This window comes from Pongo pygmaeus, chromosome X, assembly GCF_028885625.2.
Source record: "Pongo pygmaeus isolate AG05252 chromosome X, NHGRI_mPonPyg2-v2.0_pri, whole genome shotgun sequence".
Classification (NCBI taxonomy): domain Eukaryota; kingdom Metazoa; phylum Chordata; class Mammalia; order Primates; family Hominidae; genus Pongo; species Pongo pygmaeus.
The window spans coordinates 17,145,727-17,171,580 of record NC_072396.2 but is presented as its reverse complement, the minus strand read 5'-3'; the positions used below and the strand labels follow the sequence as shown (position 1 = coordinate 17,171,580).

Below are 25,854 nucleotides of genomic sequence, written 5' to 3'. Positions count from 1 at the left end.
CCAGTGCTGCTTCCTTCCGGGGGCAGAGCTGATGTTGTCTCTTCCGTCTATGGAGGAGGGAGAAGGGGATGAAGCCAAATCTGCTGTGCCCAAATGCGGCTGTGCCTGCCTGCCTCTGACTTCATCTCTGCTACTTGGTGTGCTGTCATCCTGCTTTCTGTTACCTGCATCCTTTTTTTTTTTTTTGGAGACGAAGTCTGGCTCTCTCGCCCAGGCTGGAGTGCAGTGGCGTGATCTCGGCTCACTGCAACCCCCGCCTCCTGGATTCAAGTGATTCTCCTTCCTCAGTCTCCTGAGTAGCTGGAACTACAGGCATGCACCACCATGCCAGCCTAATTTTTGTATTTTTAGTAGAGACAAGGTTTCACCATGTTGGCCAGGCTGGTCTGGAACTCCTGATCTCAAGTGATCCGCCTGCCTTGGCCTTCCAAAGTGTTGGGATTACAGGCGTGAGCCACCACGCCCGGCCTGTTACCTGCATACTTTACGGAGAAGTGGTGTGAGACTATGGAACCTCCAGAGCAACATAAAATAAAGTAGTGAGTTCAAGGGTTAGCAGTCTTGTCTCAGCTATTTTAGTCACCTTTCTAGAAAGTTACCTTCCATGTCAGTTTTGATTTCTTAGCTTTTTGTGCATTATTCCTACACATAGCCTGTTTGTGATCAAGTTTCTCTTGTACTCTTTACAGATATGTGTTCTTTTTGTTTTTGTTTTTTTTTTTGGAGACAGAGTCTCGCTCTGTGGGCTAGGCTGGAGGGCAGTCGTGCGATCTCAGCTCACTGCAACCTCCGCCTCCTGGGTTCAAGTAATTCTCCTGCCTCAGCCTCCTAAGTAGCTGGGATTACAGGTGCGTACCACCACGCCCAGCTAATTTTTGTATTTTTAGTAGAGACGAGGTTTCACCATGTTGGCCAGGCTGGTCTCGAACTCCTGACCTCAGGTGATCCACCTGCCTCGGCCTCTCAGAGTGCTGGGATTACAGGTGTGGGCCACCGTGCCCAGCCACTCTTTGCAGATGTTGATATTGAGGAGGGATATTCATCATCATGGTAACATTTTTCTAAGGTATTTGGGGAAGGGTTTGCTTCAAAGCCCTAAAACATCTTCAGCCCCAAGATGACATTTCCACATACCTAATACCAAACCAGATATTTTTCATGTTCTTTGAACACATTTCCTGACAAAAGCAACACTAAAAATTGTGTCTCTGATGGTAAAATGTGATTGAGTGTCTTCTGTAGAATGGAATTTTTCTCATAAAAATGATCTAAATGGCTAGTAATATTTTAAATCGTTCTCTCAGCACCATTCTTCAGGCATGCCATGAATAACCAGACTTTTGTGGGTCAGCTGGGAATGTAACCATTTTAAATGTAGACACTTTGAATGCATTTTCTTACACAATGTCGCCTTACAAAGTTAATATTGGAATGTTTCCTATTGACACGCAGAATGCATTTTCTGATACAATGTCACCTTATTAACCAATGTAAGAATAGCTCATGTTTATGAGATTGGGATAGCTTTTCAATTTTTACTTTTAATGCTTTTAACTTTTTCTCTGATATACTTGAATTTTTATCTGTACCTGCTTATGTAAAACAACGTTGGGATTTCTGTTTTTGTTTTATGAGATAATGTCTCACTGTGTCGCCCAGGCTGGAGTGCAGTGGTGTGATCATAGCTCACTGCAGCCTTGATCTCCTGGGCTCAAGTGATCCTCCAACCTCAGCCTCCTGAGTAGCTGGGACTATAGGCATGCCCCACCACGCCTGGCTAATTTTTGTATTTTTTTGTAGAGACGGGATCTAACTATGTTGCCCAGCCTGGTCTCAAACTCCTGGGCTTAAGTGATTCTCTCGCCTCAGCCTCCTGAGTAGCTAGGACTACAGCTGCTCCTAAGGTTTTAAAAAGTGCCTTGGAGTAAGAACAGCAGCTGCCATTGTTCTGTTTGTGATGTTCTGTTACGTGCATATAACCTTTGAGTTTGTTTTCTTTCCCAGGTATGAAAGGTTACAGAAAATATGCTCCATAGCCCTGGTTGGCAAATACACCAAGCTCAGAGACTGCTACACCTCTGTGTTCAAAGCCCTGGAACACTCAGCCCTGGCCATCAACCACAAGTTGAATCTGATGGTGAGTCCTGGCCTGGTCTTTTGGCTATCTCAGTAATTCATGCCAATAGCACATGTTCCAGAGGGGCAAGTTTTGTTAAAGGGTCCCTGAGATCACCTCCAGGACTTATGATTCACCAGAAGAACTCACAGGACTCATCATATAGTTATACTCATAGCTAAGATTTATTATAGCCAGACAATGCAAAGCAAAATCAGCCAGGGAAAAGTCGTGCAGGGTGAAGTCTGGGGGTAACCAGGTGCAAGCTTCTAAGTGCCCTCCCCTGGTAGAGTCCAGCGAGTTGTGGTAATACATGCAAACTGCCATCTACTAAGGAAGCTCATTGAAGACTTGAAGCCCAAGGTTTTTACTGGGGCTGGTCACATAGGCACCCTCTGCTTAGCACTTCCAAAATGCCAGCCTCCCAGAAGGAAAGCATGCAGCAGAAATCATGTTGTCTGTACAGACACTTTCAGTACAGTGAGCTTCTCCTCCTATCAGTTCTTGGAATGATGGGAACCCTCCCAAAATCAGAGTTTCCAGAAGCCAGTCAAGGCTCAATCTTGTAGCAGGCCTTTTCAAGGGCAGCAGCCAGGCTTGCTGTGTAAATGGTTTTCTTTTTTCCTTTTTTGAGACAGAGTCTCCCTCTGCCGCCCAGGCTGGAGTGCAGTGGCATGATCTCGGCCCACTGCAACCTCTGTCTTCACCGTTCCAGCAATTCTTGTGCCTCAGCCTCCTATCTGGGATTACAGGCTCCCGCCACCGGGCCCAGCTAATTTTTGTATTTTTAATAGAGACGGGGTTTCACCACGTTGGCCAGGCTGGTCTTGAACTCCTGATCTCAGGTGATCTGCCCGTCTTGGCCTCTCAAAGTGCTGGGATTACTGGCATGAGCCACTGCGCCTGGCCTGTGTAAGCTGTTTTCTACATGTAGGTTTAAGGCACATTTCTGAAATTAGGCTTTGCACATTCAGATGAATGAGCATGCTTGTCATGCTCATTTAAGTACGTCGTAATTGCCTAACAAGAAAATAATAGGACATTTTTTCCCTTTAGCATTGGAATGGAATCTAGATTTTTAAAATACTATATTCCCCTCTCTAACTTGGTGGAATGATAGCTAGCAAACAGTGATTATTTGTTTTGGAAACTCAGTATTGTGCAATAACAGAGGTGTAGTTATCTTATATAGCTTGAGTATATTCTTCCATATAAGAACGGAAGTAGTACATATTTAGAGTAAAACATTTAAACAAAGCATAAGCCAGGCGAAGTAGTTCATGCCTGTAATCCCAGCCCTTTGGGAGGCTGAGCCAGGTGGATTGCTTGAGCTCAGGAGTTGAAGACCAGCCTGGGCAACAATGGGAGACCTCATCTCTATAAAAAACTTAAAAAGTTAGCCGAGTGTGGTGGCATGCACCTGTAGCCTCAGCTAATTGGGAGGCTGAGGCAGGAAGATCACTTGAGCCCAGGAGTTTGATACTGCGGTGAGCTATAATTGCACCACTGCACTCCAGCCTGGGTGACAGATTGAGACCCTGTCTCCAAAAAACAAAACAAAACAAAATAAAGCATAAATCTAAAATGCAAAAAGCAGATTCCTCCTCCCTGAAATCCCACGTTACCAGTTGGATACGTATATTTATATATCTGTCTCACATTTATATTTAATGATATTCAGTATGAGTATATTATTGTTTAAGCAAGTCTTATCATCTTGACTTAAATGGCAAAAACTTTGTATAACGAGTAAAAAGATCCATTTATATGTTAAAGAAATTTAATGGCTTCCACTTTGACACCAGCTTAGGAGAACTAGCTACTGTTTCTCTCTCCTCTTTTTAGCCTCCTTCTTTCCTAATCACTTTTTAAAAATTTTATTTTATTATTTTTTAATTAATTATTTTTTAGACGGAGTTTTGCTCTTGTTGCCCAGGCTGGAGTACAGTGGCGCCATCTCTGCTCACCGCAACCTCTGCCTTCTGGGTTCAAGTGATTCTCCTGCCTCAGCCACCCAAATAGCTGGGATTACAGGCGTGCACCACCACACCCAGCTAATTTTTGTATTTTTAGTAGAGACGGAGTTTCTTCATGTTGGCCAGGCTGGTCTCGAACTCCTGACCTCAGGTGATCCACCTGCCTTGGCCTCCCAAAGTGTTGGGATTACAGGCGTGAGCCATTGTGCCTGGCCTATTTTTTAATTTTTATAGAGACGGGGTCTCGCTATGTTGCCCAGGCTGGTCTCCAACTCCTCAAGCAATTCCTCCTGCCTTGGCCTCCTAAAGTGCTAGGATTACAGGCGTGAGCCACCACGCCCAGCCCCTAATCACTTTTTATTTTTGGCTTTCTAAGGAATAGTTTACTTCCCATTCCTCCCACCCCTCCAAGTCACCTGCCCCGTTATATAAAAAAAGAGAATGGCAGTGGAAAAATTGCCATGACATATACATTTTATAAAGCCTTTAAAAGTTTGTATATTAAAGTTTATTTGGATAGTCTTTTTTTTTTTTCTTTTTTTTTTTTTTTGAGACAGGATCTCACTCTGTCTCCCAGGGTGGAGTGCAGTGGTATGATCTTGGCTCACTGCAACCTCCGCCTCCTGGGTTCAAGCAATTCTTGTGCCTTAGCCTCCCGAGTAGCTGGGATTACAGGTGCCTGCCACCACACCTAATTTTTGTATTTTTAGCAGAGACAGGGTTTTGCCATGTTGGCCAGGCTGGTCTTAAACTCCTGGCCTTAAGTGATCCACCTGCCTCAGCCTCCCAAAGTGCTGGGATTATAGACGTGAGCCACTGCGCTTGGCCAGGAGAGTCGTTTTTACAGAAGAAATACTAAACTAATATAGATAGAGAGAGACTGTTATATACATAAGAATTGGTGCACATGATGCTTCATCTGATAGGATTCATTGACATTAGCTTCTCCTAAGTACTATTTGAATCGTGGCCTTGTCATCTTCCTTCTAAGGTTGGGCTGCATCTGTCTATCTCTCCTGGTTTGCTGCAGCTGCAGCGGCTTCCGGGCTGGTTTTCAGCTTCCAGTCTTCCCTGCCTTTGCCACACTCTACCAGAGTGATCTTTGTAAAATCTTTCTCGGTTCTCTCTGTTCCTGTCATCCCTTTACTTAAGATCTTTCAGTGGTGTCTCAGTCTGTTCAGGCTGCTGTAACAAAGTACCATAGACCAGGTGGTTTACAAACAACTGCCATTTCTCTCTCACAGTTCTGGAGGCTGGAAGTCCAAGATTAGGGTGCCAGCATGTGGCCGGGTTCTGGTGAGGGCCCTCTTCTGGGTGCAGAGGACCAACCTCTGGTTATATCCCCATGTGTGGAAGGGGTGAGGGAGGTCTATGGGGCCTCTTTTATAGGGGCACTAATCCTATTCCTGTATGCTCTGCCTTCTTGACCTAATCATCTCTCAAAGACCCCACCCACCTCCTGATACCATTCCTTTGGGAGTTGGGATTTCAACATAGGAATTTTGGGGGAACACAGACATTCAAACCATTGCAAGTGGCTTCAAGTGTCAACTCTGTGTCATGGCTTCTCAGCCTCGTCCCTTGCCTTCCTCCAACCAATCAGGTCTGTCCTCTCGCTGGGTGGGGCTTTTTTTGAGGGTCCCAGAGTGGCTACCACTTTCTCTCTTTTTCCTCTGAGGTTTCATATAAGTGGTTCCTTTGCTGGAGATTTCTTTTTTTTTTTTTCTTTTTTATTTTTTGAGACGGAGTCTCACTCTGTTGCCCAGGCTTGAGTGCAGTGGCACAATCTAAGCTCACTGCAACCTCTGCCTCCTGGGTTCACGTGATTCTTCTGCCTCAGCCTCCCGAGTAGCTGAGATTACAGGCACCCGCCACCATGCCTGGCTAAATTTTATATTTTTAGTAGAGACGGGGTTTTGCCACGTTGGCCAGGCCGGTCTTGAATTCCTAACCTCAGATGATCTGCCCACCTTGGCCTCCCAAAGTGCTGGGATTACAGGCGTGAGCCAATGCGCCCGGCCTGCTGGAGATTTCATACCCTTCTCCCCTCCTCTCTTTGTCTCCTGCTGCCTCCCATCACACACGTGCTTATCTTGCTTCTGCTCTCCTCTCGGCTGGCTTCTTGAACATCACCTCCCCAGAGCTCTTCCTTGACGTCGATCCTTCCTGTCTTTCCTCCAGTGTTCAGTTCTAGTGACCTCCTAGTTGTTTTTTTTTTTTATTTTTTTTTTTGAGACAGGGTCTCACTTTGTCACTCAGGCTGGAATGCAGTGTCACGATCAGGGATCATTGCAGCCTGGACCTCCCAGGCTCAAAGGATCCTCCCACCTCAGCTTCCTGAGTAGCTGGGGCTACAGGCACGTGCCACCCCACGCAGTTGACCCCAAGTTACTTCTGCATCGTTCTCTTCTTTGTCTTTCATAGCCATTATCACAGTATAGTGTGGATGCCTGTTTATCTGGTTTTGTAATCTTTCTGAAAGATTATAAGAGCTGCAAAACAGAGACTGTTTTTCTATCCCTAGTGCCTAGTACAGTGTTTGCATAATAAGTAATTATTGAATAATGTGTCATAGTATTAGATGGCTGTAGTGTTTTTGAGTGTTTATTTTTCTTAAATACTCTTTTTATCTGTTGGATGTTTTTTAGTACATAGACTCCATTGATCTGGAGAAGATCACTGAAACCGAGGACCCTGTGAAATTTCATGAAGCTTGGCAGAAGCTATGCAAAGCTGAGTGAGTACTAGGGCCCATGCACAGCAGTTAGGATAGGACCACTGTATTTTTTCTGTAATGATTCAGTTTACCCTAATTGCTAATTTTCATGCATTTTGAAAGGTAGTTTGGAGTACTTGTGGTCTTTGCAGGTGGTTGTACCACGATCATACTGCATTGATTTGAAATGTGCCATGTTAATGCTGGTGGCATGTGCATAGAAATGGTTTTATTTGGGGAGGATGGGGATACTGTGGGAAAGTGTGTTGATTCTCCTGAAAGATGCAGAGGGAAAGTGTGTTGATTCTCCTGGAAGATGCAGAGATGAATCTTACATATACAAAGTTAAAGTACAAGAATGACAGCTTTTTTTTTTCTCTCTCTCTTTTTAAAAAGTGAAAGCAAGTTATTAGGAAAGTAAAGGAATTAAAGAATGGCTACTCCACAAGCAGAGCAGCCCTGAGGGCTGCTGGTTGCCCTTTTATGGTTATTTCTTGGTTATATTCTAAAGAAGGGATGAATTATACATGCCTCCCCCTTTTAGACCGTATAGGGTAACTTCCTGATGTTGCCATGGCATTTATAAACTGTCATGGCACTGGTGGGAGTGTAGCAGTGAGGATGACCAGAGGTCACTCTCATTGTCATCCTGGTTTTGGTGGCTTTTAGCTGGCTTCTTTATTGTAACCTGTTTTATCAGCAAAGTCTTTATGACCTGTATCTTTTGCTGACCTCCTGTCTCATCCTGTGACTTAGAATGCCTAACTATCTGGGAATGCAGCCCAGTAGGTCTCAGCCTTATTCTACCCAGCCCCTATTCAAGATGGAGTTGCTCTGGTTCAACATTTCCCCTCTCCCTTTTATAAGAGAACTCTTAATACTAAGGGTTGCAGAGGGACAAAGCTCCATCTTCTGTAACTTCTTCGTGTTGAATAGGGGCAATGACATTCCTCCCTAACTATTAGAGTCTCTTGTATTTGGGGTAGGGAAGAGGTCAGTCAGAAAGCGTCAGATGGTGAGGGCCATTCATAACTCTGAGTTCCAACAAAAGGTGATATCTGGAAGATTAATAAATGTTTAATTTAAGAAAACATTGAGTAAGCTTATTCTGCATTCCTACACGAAGAGTACAATAGCAATATATTCCACAACAGTAAAGCAAAAAATTATCCCAAGTAAACTAAATTAGAAGGCTTTCCATGAACTGGGCAACTGTTGGAACCAAGCTGATATGCAGTTGCTAGCTGATTTCAATACATGCCCAGAATTAGAATACTGATCCCAATTTTTACATTACCCATCCCTCTTGTTTTTTTTTTTTTTTTTTTCCGAGACAGAGTCTTGCTCTGTTGCCCAGGCTGGAGTGCAGTGGCGTGATCTCGGCTCACTGCAACCTCTGCCTCCCAGGTTCAAGCAATTCTTCTGCCTCAGCCTCCCAAGTAGCTGGGATTACAGGCACGCACTACCATGCCTGGCTAATTTTTGTATTCTTAGTAAAGACGGGTTTCACCATGTTGGCCAGGCTGGTCTTGAACTCTTGACCTCGTTATCCACCTGCCTTGGCCTCCCAAAGTGCTGGGATTACAGGCGTGAGCCACCACGCCCAGCCCTGCTCTTGTTTTTTTCTGAGCTGCAGTCACAGATCACTGATTGTTTCACAGGAATAAGCAGGGTCAGTCTAAATTGCAGAAAAAAACTTCAAAAACAACCTATAAGACTGGAATTTATAATAATAACAGTTAGACCATAGTTCTTGAAACATAATTTTTTCTCTCTCCAGTTTCCCATTTTCACTAAAGACAAATCATGGTAAGAACAATTTGCTTTATTATACTTGGCCTGATTATTTGTATAAAGTGCAGCAAGAATAATTATTTTTCAATAGGCTTTTAAAATTGGCTTTGATGAAATCTTATTCCATAAGGAATCTCAGATAAGACCTTTTTTAAAGCTGAGCCCAGCCATGGGTTTGTACCCTCAAATACCTATGAATTGGGTAAATTCCTCTCCTTTTGAGGTCCCAAGATAACTTGAGGCTCCTGGACCTGTCAGAAAGTGACATTCTTTAGTTACCACAGGTCAGAAACCCTGTATAGGGACTGTGTAGACAAGGTATGAGGCCAGTTTTCCCAAGGGGCTTGTATTGGCTTTACAATTCAAGTTTGATTCTTTACAGGAAAGCACACCATTCCAGTCAAAGCCTTGGTAATATAACCAGTTTCTCCCTCCAATTGTGTCCTGTTGCAAAATAAAAAAGATTCTTATTGCACGTATGCAAATAACTATATTGCTGTAAGTTAAGAATACTCAGAAATGGTTTCCAAATTCTGGACAAATCAGGTAGAGAGAAACAAACATGCTCCAAATTTTGTTCACAGGAGTATACTTTACTCAATTGTTACAAGCTGTATATAGCTCAAAAGAACAGTTTTCTTGACTCTGAAAAATAAAACAAAAAGGATCAGCAACATTTTAAGCAAAGTAAAAAGTATTAATTTTTTATTAGTTCATTCCATGGAGCTAACTCCTGTTCTACTTGATAGTCATGAACATTTCAGCTCTCCATGAGAGTCATGAAAGAGTTTCCTCTATTCTGCTGTCACAATCTCCAAAGTTATCAGAAACTTGCATTTAAGAACACCTGTTAGAGTTCTATAGTTGATTATTAACTACCTTCTAAAGAGGACCAAAACAATACAATTGTCTGTGGGTGACAAAATGTTTTAGGGCAGCCACTATTAAAGCCACAATTGACTAGGAATTTGTTACATCTGTGGCTTACAACAATTTTGCATAACAATGATAATTATTAATAACATACACGAAGTCATATTAGAATTATAGAAGTTTCTCATAATTTTGGAACATATACCAATAACATATTTATACAAATACAGCCCAAAGAAAGCCAAACACCATTTCATATTTGACAGTGCTTTTTGTATAATTTTTATACCAAATATGCCAAACTTCACCATTGCATTAGTGCATTAAATTGATGTCAAACCCAATTTTTAATAAAACCTTATAGATAAATCTATCCAATTTTAGTTTGACCATAAGGTAAGATTTTTACAAACCTTCTATAATCCTGTATAAGTTTTTTTTTTTTTTTTGAGACACAGTCTCTTGCTCTGTCACCCAGGCTGGAGTGCAGTGGCGTGATCTTGGCTCACTGCGACCTCTGCCTCATGGGTCCAAGCAATTATCCTGCTTCATCCTCCCGAGTAGCTGGGATTACAGGCACCCGCCATCATGCCTGACTAATTTTTTTTGCATTTTTGTAGAGATGGGGTTTCACCATGTTGGCCAGGCTGGTCTTGAACCCCTGACCTCAAGTGATTCGCCCACCTCAGCCTCCCAAAGTGCTGGGATTACAGGCATGAGCCACCATGCCTGGCTCCTTTAGAAGTTTTTGTTAAAGAACAGATCAGCACTCTAAGAGAAACCTGTTGTGTTTTTATTTCAGTGTTCAATTTATGGAAAACCTGAATACGCCTTTAACTTTAGCCAATGTCCACATGCATAATTTCTTTTTTTTTTTTTGAGATGGAGTCTCACCTTGTTGCCCAGGCTGGAGTGCAGTGGCTCAATCCCAGCTCACTGCAAGCTCTGCCTCCCGGGTTCATGTCATTCTCCTGCCTCAGCCTCCCGAGTAGCTGGGACTACAGGTGCCCGCCACCACGCCCGGCTAATTTTTTGTATTTTTAGTAGAGATGGGGTTTCACCGTGTTAGCCAGGATGGTCTCAATCTCCTGACCTCGTGATCCGCCTGCCTTGGCCTCCCAAAGTGCTGGGATTACAGGTGTGAGCCACCGCGCCCGGCCTGCATAATTTCTTTTATAAGATTAATCCTTTGCAAATCTACAACTTGCTCAAACTTTCAGCTTTATCTTATCTAACATAAAAGAACTCATTAGCTTGACGCGGTGGCTCACGCCTGTAATCCCAGCACTTTGGGAGGCCAAGGTGGGTGGATCACCTGAGGTCAGGAGTTCTAGACCAGCCTGACTAACATGGTGAAACCCCGTCTCTACTAAAAATACAAAATTAGCCAGGTGTGGTGGTGCATACCTGTAATCCAGCTACCTGGGAGGCTGAGGCAGGAGAATCGTTTGAACCCAGGAGGTGGAGGTTGCAGTGAGCCAAGATTGCACCATTGCACTCCAGCCTGGGCAACAAGAGTGAAACTTTGTCTAAAAACAAAAACAAAAAAGCAAAAAACAATCCTTTAACCTTTTAATCTAGGCAAAAAAAAAAAAAAAAAAAAAAAAAAAAAAAATCCACATTTTCATGCCTTCTTATAATCTTTTACTAAAAACACATTTCACTTTACTTATGCAACTTGCATGTAAAACTGTTTCTTCAGTAGTCTCAATTACAGATTACACTGTTAACTCTTAGGAACTTTTACTTTTGGTGAAAAACCTGGTTAGTAAGCAATTTTAATTATATACTAGGTATGGAGCCTAGGACACTAGATAAGGTCTGACCTTTTCCAGCATAGCTAGGGGGCATGGCTTTCAATATGTCCCCAGGCCTTATCTAGAATCTAATGCTCCAAAGTAGGTAAATTAAACAGTTTTCAAAAGTCAAAGCAGTTTATGACCTTAAAGCATTGAGAAAACCTAATATCTGACTTGACTAATTTAGACCAAATGTCTTTATTTTCCCAATAATCTTTAAAGCTGTTTTTATTACCCAAAGATTACTAAAGTTATGTGAACTAAAAGTCATTACAATTTTTACTTTTCTTACAAAATACTTGATTTAAGCCTTACTATTTTTAAACCAATTAAAGCTTTTTTTTTTTAACATCACACCCACAACACATATAAATGCACAGACAGAAAGAAGATCCAGTAGTTGTAAGCACCCAAATATCAATCAGAAAGGCTTATCCCCTAAACTAGGAATTGAACCCTGAACCCAGGTCACCATTGTGATGATGGAGACCAAGAGAAAGTACTGCCACATGGTTACAAGGTCAAGCTCCCAAGGACATGAAACAAGATGAGAGGGAACCCTTATCCAGTTTTTCTTCAGGGACCTACGGCAAAGTTTGTTATTGACCAGTTTGCTGGGATGGCTTGAACAGCAGGCTGACAGGGGTCCTAGGCCCACTTTCTATCCTAAGGTATCCCTCATTATGACAGAACAATACAGGAAGACACACAAAGCATACCAGATTCACTGTAGCTTAAGAGTAGCCTCACAAATCGTTTTTACCATTAATCAAAACTTTACACAGGAGACAAACAGTGATTTTTACCATTCATTCAACCAGTTTGCACAGAGAGAGAGAGAGAGGCCAGAAGTCTGACTGGTAAGAAATTCTTACCCTTTTGTCGGTATGCTAGGCTTCTGGGTTCCCTTTCCTTGAGCAGCCCTAGTGACCCGGCTGGCTGCACCACAGCCCTGAGGGCCAAGCTATAACACAAAGGAAGATTATCTTTTCCTGTTCTGGCCAGAGCAAAATATGTGTGACAAAACATAGACATTAGCCACTCTGCCTAGCACCCAATATCTTACTGGCAAGGCTCAAACTTGCCCCTGGTTGGGCCCCATCATCATTAATCCAACCTCTGACCAGGAGTTTCAACTTGTCTCTGGGCAAGATGGTCGCCTTGAGTAACAGGAAAGATAAGAAAAGGAAAGGAGAGAAAGGGAGAAAAGCATTGCCCGCAGCATTCTGGGGAAGGCAAAGAGCTCAGGGAGGCCAGAGAAAGACACACCCATTGCAGTGACACTGAAAAGTTCAGGTGGCCGCTTGTCGGTCGTGAAGGGATCTTTTCCAGGAGTCTCATCAACTCTCAAGTTTCCCCTTTTGGGGAGGAAAAAGCTCCCCATGTCCCATGGTCCTGTACATGCCTAGTTCTGTCACCCATAGCTATCAGCAAAGAGTGCAACGCAGAATAATCCAAAGAGAATAGCAATTAACATCCCATAGTGCCAAACCTATTCTTAGCAGAGAGGGACTTTACTGAGAGAGGCCTCTAACCCCCTAAACCTTAGGAAGGACTCTAACCTTCCTAAGTTGTGCCTCGAACCCAAGGTCAGTCAAACTTCCTTGCCTTTTATTGAGAGGAGCCTTTGACCCTCTCTGTCTTAGGAGAGACTCCCCTAAGTTGGGCCTCTAACCCAATCCCATCCTTTACCTGGATATATGCACCCCATTTACCCAAAGTCAGCCAATTGGTGCACACAAATGATTTTCCTTTGGGTCCGGGGTCTCTTCAGTATTATTCCTTCCGTGTTTCGCTAGAAAGATGTTACTGGAGGCTGGGCATGGTGGCTCACGCCTGTAATCCCAGCACTTTGGGAGGCTGAGGCGGGCTTATTGCCTGAGCTCAGGAGTTCGAGGCCAGCCTGGGTAACATGGTGAAACCTCATCTCTACTAAAATACAAAAGATTAGCCGGGCGTGGTGGTGTGTGCCTGTAATCCCAGCTACTCGGGAGGCTGAGGCAGGAGAATTGCTGGAACCCGGGAGGCGGAAGTTGGAGAGGGCCGACATCACGCCACTGCACTCCAGTCTGGGTGACAAGAGCAAGACTCTGTCTCAAAAAAAGAAAAGAAAGAAAGAAAGAAAAATGTTACTGGACCCCACCACGTACTCAGTATTGTCCCTTCTGTGGTCGCTAGAAAGATGTTACCAGAAACGGGTCCCAATCCAGACCCCAAGAGAGGGTTCTTGGATCTCAAGAAAGAATTCAGGGTGAGTCCATAGAGTAAAGTGAAAGCAAGTTTATTAGGAAAGTAAAGAAATAAAGAATAGCTACTCCATTGACAGAGCAGCCCTTTCTCTCTTGATTATATTTTCCACATATCTTAGATTTTAGGTTTTATTTTGTAAGTAATTGACAGAACTCTTGGGGGCAGCATTGCGTCATGAGGTTAGCATGATCCTCCTGGGTTTTCTGTTGAACTGTGTTGCTGCTGTGTTTGCCTAGGTCTGTAAAGTCTTCTAGCCAAGAAATTTTCATTTGCCACTACTTAATTAGCATTTGAAATCTTAGGCTGATTTTTCCAATTTAACTCTTTCTGATGATGTAAGAGATCTTAACATTTTTATGATAGTTCTTTGAAAGAACCTTAACCTATTTTCATTCAGTTTCTTTTCCCAGTGGCATTCTTAATTGAATTGGGTTTCTCAGTTAGTATGCTCTGATGCCACAAAGACTTATCATAAAATATATATTGAGGTCAGTTGTGAGAAATTGTCACAATTTCTTCATAACATTGGGAAGATTTGAGAAAAAAAGTTCAGGGTGTGAAGTCATATAATTGGTTCTGAAAATAGAGCTTGAGCATAGTCACTAGTGATCAGACCAAGCATTGCATGAATGGCTGAAAACACTAGTTTAAAAAAAAAAAAGGATAGTCAAGTTTACCTTCATTTTGTGTTGATTTCAGTGGTATTCTTGTGCCTGGAGGCTTTGGAATCAGAGGAACATTGGGAAAACTCCAGGCGATTTCCTGGGCAAGGACAAAGAAGATTCCTTTTCTGGGTAAAACTCATGTTTATTGACCCTAACTATGAGTTTATTAGATTTTTGACACCTAGGAAGGGTAACACTAAAGGTTTGTTATGGTAAAGGTGTGAACTCAGATTTGAAAGTTCAGGTGCCAAAATAGTCTGCTATAGGGTCAACAAACTATATTCTAAATTTGGCCCACAGCCTGTTTTTATGAATAAAGCTTTATTGGAAAACAGCAACACCAATTTGTTTACATATTGTCTATGGCTGCTTTTGTGGTCCAACGTCAGAGTTTCAGACCCTACGGCCTAGAAGCTTTACTATCTGAAAGAGGCTAGAATCTTTACTGTGTGACCCTTTACAGAAAACGTTTCTCATCCTAGGAGAACTTGCTGCTATTCTGGCTGGGTAGCAGAGGCTGGGAGAAGGCTCCATCTGCAACTGTGCTTACCTTCTCCAATTCCCACCTCAGTCTCCAGAGTAGCTGGGACTACAGGTACACACCACTGTGCCTGGCTAATTTTTGTGTGTGTGTGTGTGTGTGTTTTTTTTTAAGAGATGGGGTCTTGCTATGTTGCCCAGGCTGGCCTCAAACTCCTGGGCTCAAGCAGTCTGCCCACTTCAGACTCCCAAAGTGCAGGGATTACAGGCTTGAGCCACCATGCCCGGCTGAGTTGAGCCTTTTTAATGCTTTTTTTTCAAATTGCGAAGTACGGCTTCTGTACCAAGGAAACCAGAGGAATTGAGACCTTGATGCGGGCGAGGCAGCCCTGTAGCTGGGGACTCAGGCAGGAGGGGGAGTGCAGAGAGGCTGTGTTTCCCACTGTGCAGTGGACGGCTGGGTGGGTTTATGAGCCCATTGGACAGGCTTTTAGTGCCAGCAGACCATTTATGTCCCCCCATTACCTGCTCTTTGATTAGCTTCTTAGACTCTCTCCTCTTAGGATCCATTTTCAAAATAGAAGCCTGGAGTAGTTACCTGGATACCTTGTTTTCTTTTACTGGTCTAAGCTCATTGGGGGCCATTGTTTTTTTTTTTTGAAGTTTCTATCTAAATGTGGGTAATGTTCCTCAGATTATTTTAATGGTATGGAATGGTTTGCAGGTCTTTAGCTTTCCCTCTAGCATAGCATCTCTTTATGTCCCAGCCATATGGAACTTTCTGAAATCTCCCTCACCGCCACCCCCACCCCCCAGCACTCAGCTGTTTCCTGCTTATTGACTTCTGTTCTGGTGTCCCTGATGTATTGATTGCTCCCTTCTTTGTTTCCCCTGTGTACCTCTTAAGTATCTATCGGAGGAGCATCTGGGATGCTCTTTGGCATTTGTTTAGTGGAGAGAATTGGTGGACTGCAGTGAAGGTGGAGCTGGGTCTGGGAGCATCCCTGTGGCAACAGGCTTGGGCGACACAGGTCTGCCTTCCTTCATCACCGAGCACTCTGTTCAGGCCCATCGTGTCTCCTTCCCTGCTGCCCACCATGCTCAAGCCCACTGTGGAGTCTCCAACCCCCCCCTCCCACTGCTGCTTTTCCTTACAGTGAAGGTTATGGGGCTGTCCTGTGGGTTAGCAGCCTGACGTCCTGTAGGCGCTCACCCTCTGGCCAATCCTGTGTTTATGGCTCTGAAGTCACCATGAGAAGGAGTGGGAAATCTTAGCCCAGGAAACTCCCTCTGAGTTGGGGTGTTAGATGTTCTCTGAAGGAATCACGCACTGCAGCCCACTGAGATGCCTCAACTCAGGGACAAATCTAGAAGGTGGCAGATTTGTCTCATGGACCCTGCCTCTTTCTTTCTTTCTTTCTTTCTTTCCTTCCTTCCTTCCTTCCTTTCTTTCTCCCTTCCCTCCCCTTCCTTTTCCTTCTCCTTCCTTCCTTCTTTCTTCCTTCTTCCTTCCTTCCTTCCTTCCTCCCTTCTTCCTTCCTTCCCTCCTTCCTCTCTCTCTTTTTATTTTCTTTTTTTTTGAGACAGAGTCTCGCTCTGTCGCCCAGGCTGGAGTGCAGTGGTGCGATCTCTGCTCACTGTAAGCTCTGCCTCCCAGGTTCACGCCACTCCCCTGCCTCAGCCTCCCGAGTAGCTGGGACTACAGGCGCCCACCACCATGCCCAGCTAATTTTTTTTGTATTTTTTGTTTTTAGTAGAGACGGGGTTTCACCATGTTAGCCAGGATGGTCTCGATCTCCTGACCTCGTGATCCGCCCACCTTGGCCTCCCAAAGTGCTGGGATTATAGGCGTGAGCCACCGTACCCAGCCCCTCCTTCCTCTCTTTCTCTCTTTCTTCTATTTCTTCCCTTCCTTCTTTCTCACCCAGGCTGGAGTACAGTGGTGTGATCTAGGCTCACTGCAACCTCTGCCTCCCGGGCTCAAGTGATTCTCCTGCCTCAGCCTCCCAAGTAGCTGGCATTACAGGTGCACGCCACCACACCTGGCTAATTTTTGTATTTTTAGTAGAGGCATGGTTTCACCATTTTGGCCAGGCTGGTCTCGAACTCCTGACCTCAAGTAATCTGCTCACTTTGGCTTTCCAAAGTGGTAAGATTGCAGGCCTGAGCCATTGCGCCCGGTTGACCCTGAACTTTTCTGACCTCATGTTCCTTCTTTGTCAACTTTGGGACTTAGGCGGCTTCTTGATAGTCTAAGCCCCTGCCCTGCTCTCTGTCAGGGATTGTTCTGAGAAGACAGCAGGGAGCAAAACAGGCAGAGTCTTGCTCTCTGGGAGTCTGCATTCTAGATAGGGGAGACAGGCAGCCAACAAATGAACAGAAAATGTGAACAAATACAAAGTGAGTTCATTTGCTTTGCATATGTGCTTTTTAAAATAGGAGTTTGTCTTGGGATGCAACTAGCAGTGATAGAGTTTGCAAGAAACTGCCTTAACTTGAAAGGTAAGTTCGAGGTTTGCTAATGACCATTTATTTAAAAAATTTTCTCTCTTCAAATATTTTTCAGCACCATTGGTGAATTACTGAACTCTTTTCTTAATCTTCAGATGCTGATTCCACAGAATTTAGGCCAAATGCCCCAGTTCCTCTGGTAAGTGACTTGTTTATCTTTCTGGGTCCAGTCATTGTCACTTGGGTCCTGGCTCTTGCCTAAATTCATAAGGGGCTATTGGCTGGGTGCCGTGGCTCACCCCTGTAATCCCAGCACTTTGGGAGGTCAAGGCGGGTGGATCACTTGAGGTTAGGAGTTCAAGAGTAGCCTGGTCAACATGGTGAAACCCCTGTCTCTACTAAAAATACAAAAATTAGCTGGATGTGGTGGCAGATGCCTGTAATCTCAGCTACTCGGGAGGCTGAGGCAGGAGAATTGCTGGAACCCGGGAGGTGGAGGTTGCAGTGAGCTAAGATCGTGCCACCGCACTCCAGCCTGGGTGACAGAGTGAGACTCCCTCTCAAAAAAAAAAAAAAGGTGGGGGTGGGTCTATTATTATTTTTTCTTTACAGCACCAGAACATTTTAAATTATATTATTCTTATATTAAATTCCTTTGTTCTTGATAGTCCATCTTCTCAGCTATACCTTAAAGACAGTCACAATCCTGGACTAATTTCTCTTTGTCGCAGCTTTCAAGCTTAATGTTTAGGAAAGGATTAAATCGGCTGTGACAACAATTTATAACATCTACTATAAATAAATGAGCTGTCCTGTCTCCAGACTCATCGCCAGTCTGCCTATTTTCCACACTGGTGGTCATCTGTCTTTCTAAAACAAAAGTGACAGTGATTCTGCTGCCAGTCCTCATCTTCCATCAGTTTCTTTTCCCTTAAAATATTCAGTCCAGGATTCTGGGCTGGGTCCCAAAGCCATTGTGCTCTGTCACCTGCTGGTTTGCTGATTCATCCCATGGCATCCTGATTCCTCCCAGGCTTTGAGTTTTTTTCTTTTTTGTGTTTTTTTGAGGCAAGGTCTCACTCTGTCACACAGGCTGGAATGCAGTGGCATGATCACAGCTCACTGAAGCCTAGACCTCCTGGGGTCAAACAATCTTCCCACCTCATTTTTTGATTTATTTGTAGAGACAAGGTCTCACTATGCTGCCCAGGCTACATGCTTTGAGTTTTACGTTTGGACAGTCTGAACTAGTTTTTCAGATGCAGCCTGAGGTTCCCTATACCTGAGATGTCCACCTGCCTAAAATCCCTCTCCCTCTGGAATCTCAATAAAACCGTTGAAGAATTTAACAACAACTCAGTTACCAACAACTTCCTATTCATCTGAGGAAACCTTTCCTGACCCCTTTTCTTTACCTGCCTCTGCCTTCTGCCCCATGCTACTGTGCTCACCACTAACAGAGTGAGCTCTGCAAGATGATGGTTGGCCTCCAGTCAGCCTGTTTGCCAGCCACCCATGCACACCCAGTCGTATCCCTGCTGCTGGGCACCTACTTCTAATGGAACTCGCGCCTCACAATCGCGATTGGTTTTTTAAATAGCTCTATTGAGATATAATTCATATACCACAAAATTTAGCCATTTAAACTGTATAATCTGGCCAGATGCGGTGGCTCACGCCTGTAATCCCAACACTTTGGGAGGCCTAGGCAGGTCAATCACTTGAGGTCAGGAGTTCGAGACTAGACTGGCCAACAAGTTGAAACCCCATCTCTACTAAAAATACAAAAAATTAGCCGGTCGTGGTGGTGCATGCCTGTAATCCCAGCTGCTAGGGAGGCTGAGACAGGAAAATTGCTTGAACCCAGGAGGCGTTGGTTGCAGTGAGCTGAGATCGTGCCATTGCACTCCAGCCTGGGCAACAGAGTGAGACTTTGTCTCAAAAAACAAACAAACAAACAAAAAAACTGTATAATCCAATGGTTTTTAGCATATTCACAGATCTGTGCCACTCTCATTACAAGCAATTTTGGGCCATTTTCATTACTCCGAAAAGAAACCCCACACGCCTTAGCTGACACCCCCAAGCCTCCTATCCCCAACAGCCCCAGGCAACCATTAGTCTACCTTCTGTCTTCATAGATTTGCCTATTTGAATCATTTAATATAAATGGAATCATCCAATATGTAGCCTTTTGTGACTGGTTGCTTTTACTTAGGATAATGTTTTCAAAGTCTGCCTATGTTGTAACACATATCAGTACTTTGTTTCTTTTTATTGCTGATTAATATTTCATTATATGGACATGCAACATTTTATTTATCCATTGATGAATATCTGCATTGTTTCTACTTTTTGGCATTGTGACTAATGCTGCTGTGAACATTCATGTGCAAGTTTTTGTGTGGACATATGTTTTCATTTCACCAGGAGTGGAATTTCTGAGTCATATGGTAATTCTGTGTTTAACCCTTTGAGGAACTGTAGGACTGTTTTCCAAAGTGGCTGCAACATTTTAATTTCCTGCCAGCAACGTATGAGGGTCCTAATTTGTCCATATCCATGTGAACATTTGTTATTTCTGTCTTTTTGATGATAGCCATCCTAGTGGATGTGAAGTGGTGTCTCATTGTGGCTTTGATTTGCAGTTGCCTGATGGCTAAGGATGTTGAGCATCTTTTCATGTGTTTATTGGCCACTTGTATGTCTTCCCTGGAGAAATGTTCATTCACATCCTTTGTCTATTTTAAAATTGGGGTATTTGTATTTTTATTATTGAGTTGTAACAGTTCTTTTTATATTCTAGATATAAGTTCGTTATATATAATCTGTGCTATCGACATTTGGGGACACATCATTCTTTGTTGTGTGTGGGAGTGTCTGCCCACTAGGTGCCAGTATCACTCCCTAACCCCTGCCCAATTGTGACACTAAAAGTACCTCCAGATATTGTCAAATATCTCTTGGGGGCAGGGGCAGAATCACCCTGGTTGAGAACCACTGATTTAGAGAAATCTAGTTCTATTTCTGTCCCCTGTAGCCTGTTCACTCCCTTCCCTTATGACAAGCATTCATTCTTTTTTTTCTTGGTTTATCTTCCCATTTTTTAGATATAAGTAAAGCTGTATGTCTTTGTAATCCACTTCCCTTCTTAGGGAAATGGTAGCATACTCTGCACAGTTTTTCCTGGCTTGCATTTTTCGCTTAACACTGTATGCTGGAGATCACCCCACAGAAGCACATAGAAGCATTCTTCACTCTTTTTTTATAGCTTGTAACTCAAACCATAATGAACCATAACTTACCAGCCAGATGGTACTTTTTAGTCTTATGCTTAGAAGGCCTAATATCAATGAAGGGTTCCTTATGAGCCTTTAATATAAACATATTTCCTGACTAACAGCTGAAATGGCTGTGCCAGGAAAACTATGGATTTTCTTTTCTAAGATATACTTTGGGATAGGAAGTGATTTCACCAGTAGGTGCCACTGTTAGATAGTGTTGGCAAGGTTAATTCTTTGATGATTATTCTTTACTGGGGGTGTGTGTATGTGCATTAAAAAATTTTTACACACGGCCGGGTGCGGTGGCTCACGCCTGTAATCCCAACACTTTGGGAGGCCAAGGTGGGTATATCACAAGGTCAGGAGATCAAGACCATCCCGGCTAACACGGTGAAACCCTGTCTCTACTAAAAATACAAAGAAATTAGCCGGGCGTGGTAGCACGCGCCTGTAGTCCCAGCTACTCGGGAGGCTGAGGCAGGAGAATGGCATGAACCCAGGAGGCGGAGCTTCCAGTGAGCTGAGATTGCGCCACTGCACTCCAGCCTGGGCAACAGAGCAAGACTTTGCCTCAAAAAAAAAAAAAAAAAATTTTTTTTTTATACACAGGGTAAAAAAGTTAAGCCCTGCAGAAAAGGTACAGAACTGTCTCTCCTTTGCCCCCACCTCACTTCAGTTCCCTTCCCCAGTGGCAACTACTATGATCCATTTCTTTCTTTTTTTTTTTTTTTAATTATTATTATACTTTAAGTTTTAGGGTACATGTGCACAATGTGCAGGTTAGTTACATATGTATACATGTGCCATGCTGGTGTGCTGCACCCACTAACTCATCATCTAGCATTAGGTATATCTCCCAATGCTATCCCTCCCCCCTTCCCCCACCCCACAACAGTCCCCAGAGTGTGATGTTCCCCTTCCTGTGTCCATGTGTTCTCATTGTTCAATTCCCACCTATGAGTGAGAACATGCAGTATTTGGTTTTTTTGTCCTTGTGATAGTTTACTGAGAATGATGATTTCCAGTTTCATCCATGTCCCTACAAAGGACATGAACTCATCATTTTTTATGGCTGCATAGTATTCCATGGTGTATATGTGCCACATTTTCTTAATCTAGTCTATCATTGTTGGACATTTGGGTTGGTTCCAAGTCTTTGCTATTGTGAATAGTGCCTCAATAAACATACGTGTGCATGTGTCTTTATAGCAGCATGATTTATAGTCCTTTGGGTATATACCCAGTAATGGGATGGCTGGGTCAAATGGTATTTCTAGTTCTAGATCCCTGAGGAATCGCCACACTGACTTCCACAATGGTTGAACTAGTTTACAGTCCCACCAACAGTGTAAAAGTGTTCCTGTTTCTCCACATCCTCTCCAGCACCTGTTGTTTCCTGACTTTTGAATGATTGCCATTCTAACTGGTGTGAGATGGTATCTCATTGTGGTTTTGATTTGCATTTCTCTGATGGCCAGTGATGATGAGCATTTTTTCATGTGTCTTTTGGCTGCGTAAATGTCTTCTTTTGAGAAGTGTCTGTTCATATCCTTCGCCCACTTTTTGATGGGGTGGTTTTTTTTTTCTTGTAAATTTGTTGGAGTTCATTGTAGATTCTGGATATTAGCCCTTTGTCAGATGAGTAGGTTGTGAAAATTTTCTTCCATTTTGTAGGTTGCCTGTTCACTCTGATGGTAGTTTCTTTTGCTGTGCAGAAGCTCTTTAGTTTAATTAGATCCCATTTATCAATTTTGGCTTTTGTTGCCATTGCTTTTGGTGTTTTAGATATGAAGTCCTTGCCCATGCCTGTGTCCTGAATGGTAATGCCTAGGTTTTCTTCTAGGGTTTTTATGGTTTTAGGTCTAACGTTTAAGTCTTTAATCCATCTTGAATTAATTTTTGTATAAGGTGTAAGGAAGGGATCCAGTTTCAGCTTTCCACATATGGCTAGCCAGTTTTCCCAGCACCATTTATTAAATAGGGAAACCTTTCCCCATTGCTTGTTTTTCTCAGGTTTGTGAAAGATCAGATAGTTGTAGATATGTGATGATCCATTTCTTTCTTTCTTTTTTTCTTTTTAAAGAGATGGGCCGTCTCACTATGTTGCCCAGGCTGGATATTCACAGATATGATCATAGCGCACTACAGCCTCGAACTCCTGAGCTCAAGTTATTTTCCCACCTCAACTTCCCAAGTAGCTGAAACTACTGGAGCTCAGCTGATGCATTTCTTTAGTTATTTCAGAGATTTGTGTGTGTGTTTGTGTGTGTGTGTACCCACTTAGCCACACACGTATGAATATGTATTGCCCTTAAAAAAATCTTGGCTGGATGCAGTGTCTCATACCTGTAATCCCTGCTCTTTGGGAGGCTGAGGCGGGAAGACTGCTTGAGTCTTGGAGTTTGAGAGCAGCCTGGGCAACATAGTTACACCTTGCCTCTACAATAAATAAATAAAATTACCTGGGCATGGTGGCATGCACCTATAGTCCTAGCTACTCGGGAGACTGAGGGGGAGGATTGCTTGAGCCTGGGGGGGTTGAGCTGCAGTGAGCTGTGATCGCACCGCTGCAATCCAGCCTGGGTGACAGAGCGAGACCCTGTCTCAAAACAAAACCAAACAAAACAACTTCGTAGCATGCTCCAGACACTGTTCCCACCTTGCTTTATAAACTGGTCACTCCACATCAATGTGCAGGGATGTCTTCGGTGTGCTTGCTCTGCTGTATGCTATATGGCTGCATCCTTGTTTATTTAACCAGTCTCATATTTAGTTTGTGTCCATTATTTTGCTGCTTTAAATTATGCTGCAAATTAGTATCCATGTACATATATCCTTGCACCCACGCGCGAACATATCTGCAGGGATAAATTCCTAGAAGGGGAGTTGCTAAGTCAGAGGATGTGTGCATTTTACATTTTGATGGCTCCTATACACATAAGTGAGATGAGAACAATAAAAGCTAATTGCTATTGAACATCTTTATGGCCTGCAATCAGTTTGTTGGAGAAAAATAGCCTTAAGAGCTAGCATTTGTATCGATGTGAGAAGTCTTATTAAAAAAAATAAAAGACTAAGGAGATAGAATCATAAGGCAGCAAGCACCATGAAGCCTGCAGAGTTACTTAAGCTTGAGCAAATAACAGTTACTTTGTGGGGATTGGTCATTCTGGCTCTTCTAGCTAGGAAAGTAAACAATTTGGAAACCTGGAGCCTTCTATAGGGAATATTTACTCCTAAAATCTGTTCATAGGTCATCATGACCCTCCTTTGGCATGCATGATTAGTGCTATGGCTGATGATGAAATCAATAGAGACACTGGCATCCAGAACAGTTCAAGAGAAGGTGTCTCTTATACACATAAAAAGAGAAACAGATTTTTCCCTAAGGGTTAAGGTAGACTCTTTCTGCATCTCAGAGTGCCCAGGAGAGAATGAGTAAAATTTATTTTATTGTGTCATTTCTCTGCTTAATCTACAAGGTGAAATTGAAGGCTCTGGGACTTTGCAGAATACTTAGGGTTCTATAGCAACTCTGGTTTTTTGCCCTGCTTCAAAGTAGTCTCAGCTGCCTTCTAGATGGTACATAACCAGGAGCATAGCTGTTGCTGACTTATATTTTAACCCTATATCAATCACATGGCTGCTGCTGATATCCTTGACCTTGAATTTGGCTTCAGATCTCTCCAGTTCATCTGCAGGGTAGTTCACAGCACTTTGGACTTTATATTTTGAATATTTTCAGCTTTTGAGGCATATATATATATATATATAAATGAACAATCTCAATCTAATGTGTAGGCATGTGAATGTGCTTAACTCTAAGCATTTCTTTTCTGTTTGTTGAAAAAGGTAACTAAAAATTCTGAATTTACATAAGATATTACACCCTGAAGACAGAATTCATGTTCCACCTTCAAAAGACATCAGCACACACATGCACACTTGGATGGTGGTATTGGAAAGGAACAGGGAGAAATTCAAAGCATTTTAACAAGATGCAAATGGATATTTGAGATTTTGGTATTTGATATTATTTCAGTTTTCATTATTTATCGTAGGTATGATGTCATTTATCCCTTTTTGATCCAGGAATTTTCAGGGTTAAGTGAATTTTACATCTACCGTAGTAGATTTGTGGAACAGTCACATAATTAAAAGCTGATTTGGGTGAAAGTTGATTTTTGTTATACATTAAGTATAATTGATTAATGCATAACATTTTCCTGCCTTTAGTTGAAGCCCTGTTTAAAATATTTTCCTCATCTGTATTATTTTTCAACAACTTCATATGGAATGCAAATTAAGAGGTGTTGAAAAAAACCCACATGGCCCACTTACAGTTATCTTTTAGGCAATTTTGATTACTTTGAGGATTTGCTTGCATTTAGAGTATTGAAGTAAGCATCTCCTGACTATTACAAAGATCATATAGAAATCACTTGGAGGTTAGTTAGGGCTAAAAATCCTTTTTCCCATAAAAGTAGTCATTAGGAATACAGCTATAGCCTGGGTGTGGTGGCTCACACCTGTAATCCCAGCACTTTGGGAGGCTGAGGCTGGTGGATCGCCTGAGGTCAGGAGTTTGAGACCAGCCTGGCCAACATAGTGAAACCCCGTCTCTACTAAAAATACAAAAAATTAGCTGAGCGTGGTAGCGGGTGCCTGTAATCCCAGCTACTGGGAGGCTGAGGCAGGAGAATCACTTGAACCCGGGAGGTGGAGGTTGCAGTGAGCCAAGATCGCGCCATTGCACTCCAGCCTGGGCAACAAGAGTGAAACTCTGTCTCAAAAAAAAAAAAAAAAAATGCAGCTATAATATGGGTTAAATAGCTTTTTACAGACCACTCTGGGAGCCTAATACTCCTTTGATACTGTCTCTGTGTGGATAGTAGGTTTAGAGTTGACATCAGACTGTTGGCTGAGGTAACTTTTTTCTACTCAGAGAAAGAAAAGTTCTTGCCTGGGCACGGTGGCTCACACCTGTAATCTAAGTACTTTGGGCAGCCAAGGTGAGAGGATTGCTTAAGCCCAGGAGTTCAAGACCAGCCTGGTCAACATGGTGATACCTCGTGTCTACAAAAAAATAAAAAAGTAATCCTGGCACTTTGGGAAGCTGAGGCAGGTGGATCACGAGGTCAGGAGATTGAGACCATCCTGGCCAACATGGTGAAACCCTGTCTCTACTAAAAACAAAAAAGTTAGCCGGGCATGGTGGCACATGCCTGTAGTTCCAGCTACTCAGGAGGCTGAGGCAGGGGAATCGCTTGAACCCGGGAGGTGGAGGTTGCAGTGAGCTGAGATTGCGTCACTGCACTCCAGCCTGGTGACAGAGCAAGACTGTCTCAAAAAATAATAAATAAATAATAAAAAATAAATTAAAAAGTTAGCCGGGTGTGCTGGTGTGTACCTGTAGTCCCAGCTACTCAGGATGCTGAGATGGGAGGATC

The 25,854-nt window shown here is 43.1% G+C and overlaps 1 protein-coding gene across 6 annotated transcripts in view; it reads left to right on the top strand.

Annotated features, from left to right (window-relative positions):
- CTPS2 (CTP synthase 2) overlaps positions 1–25,854 on the top strand; it is a 122,124-nt gene that overhangs the window by 27,610 nt on the left and 68,660 nt on the right. For all 6 annotated transcript variants that reach the window (XM_054472120.2, XM_054472119.2, XM_054472122.2 and 3 more), the window contains exons 9-13: positions 2,005–2,137; positions 6,741–6,829; positions 14,224–14,318; positions 17,109–17,171; positions 17,276–17,319. In XM_054472120.2, the coding sequence (XP_054328095.1) occupies positions 2,005–2,137; positions 6,741–6,829; positions 14,224–14,318; positions 17,109–17,171; positions 17,276–17,319 (424 nt within the window). The remainder of the gene's footprint in view (positions 1–2,004; positions 2,138–6,740; positions 6,830–14,223; positions 14,319–17,108; positions 17,172–17,275; positions 17,320–25,854) is intronic.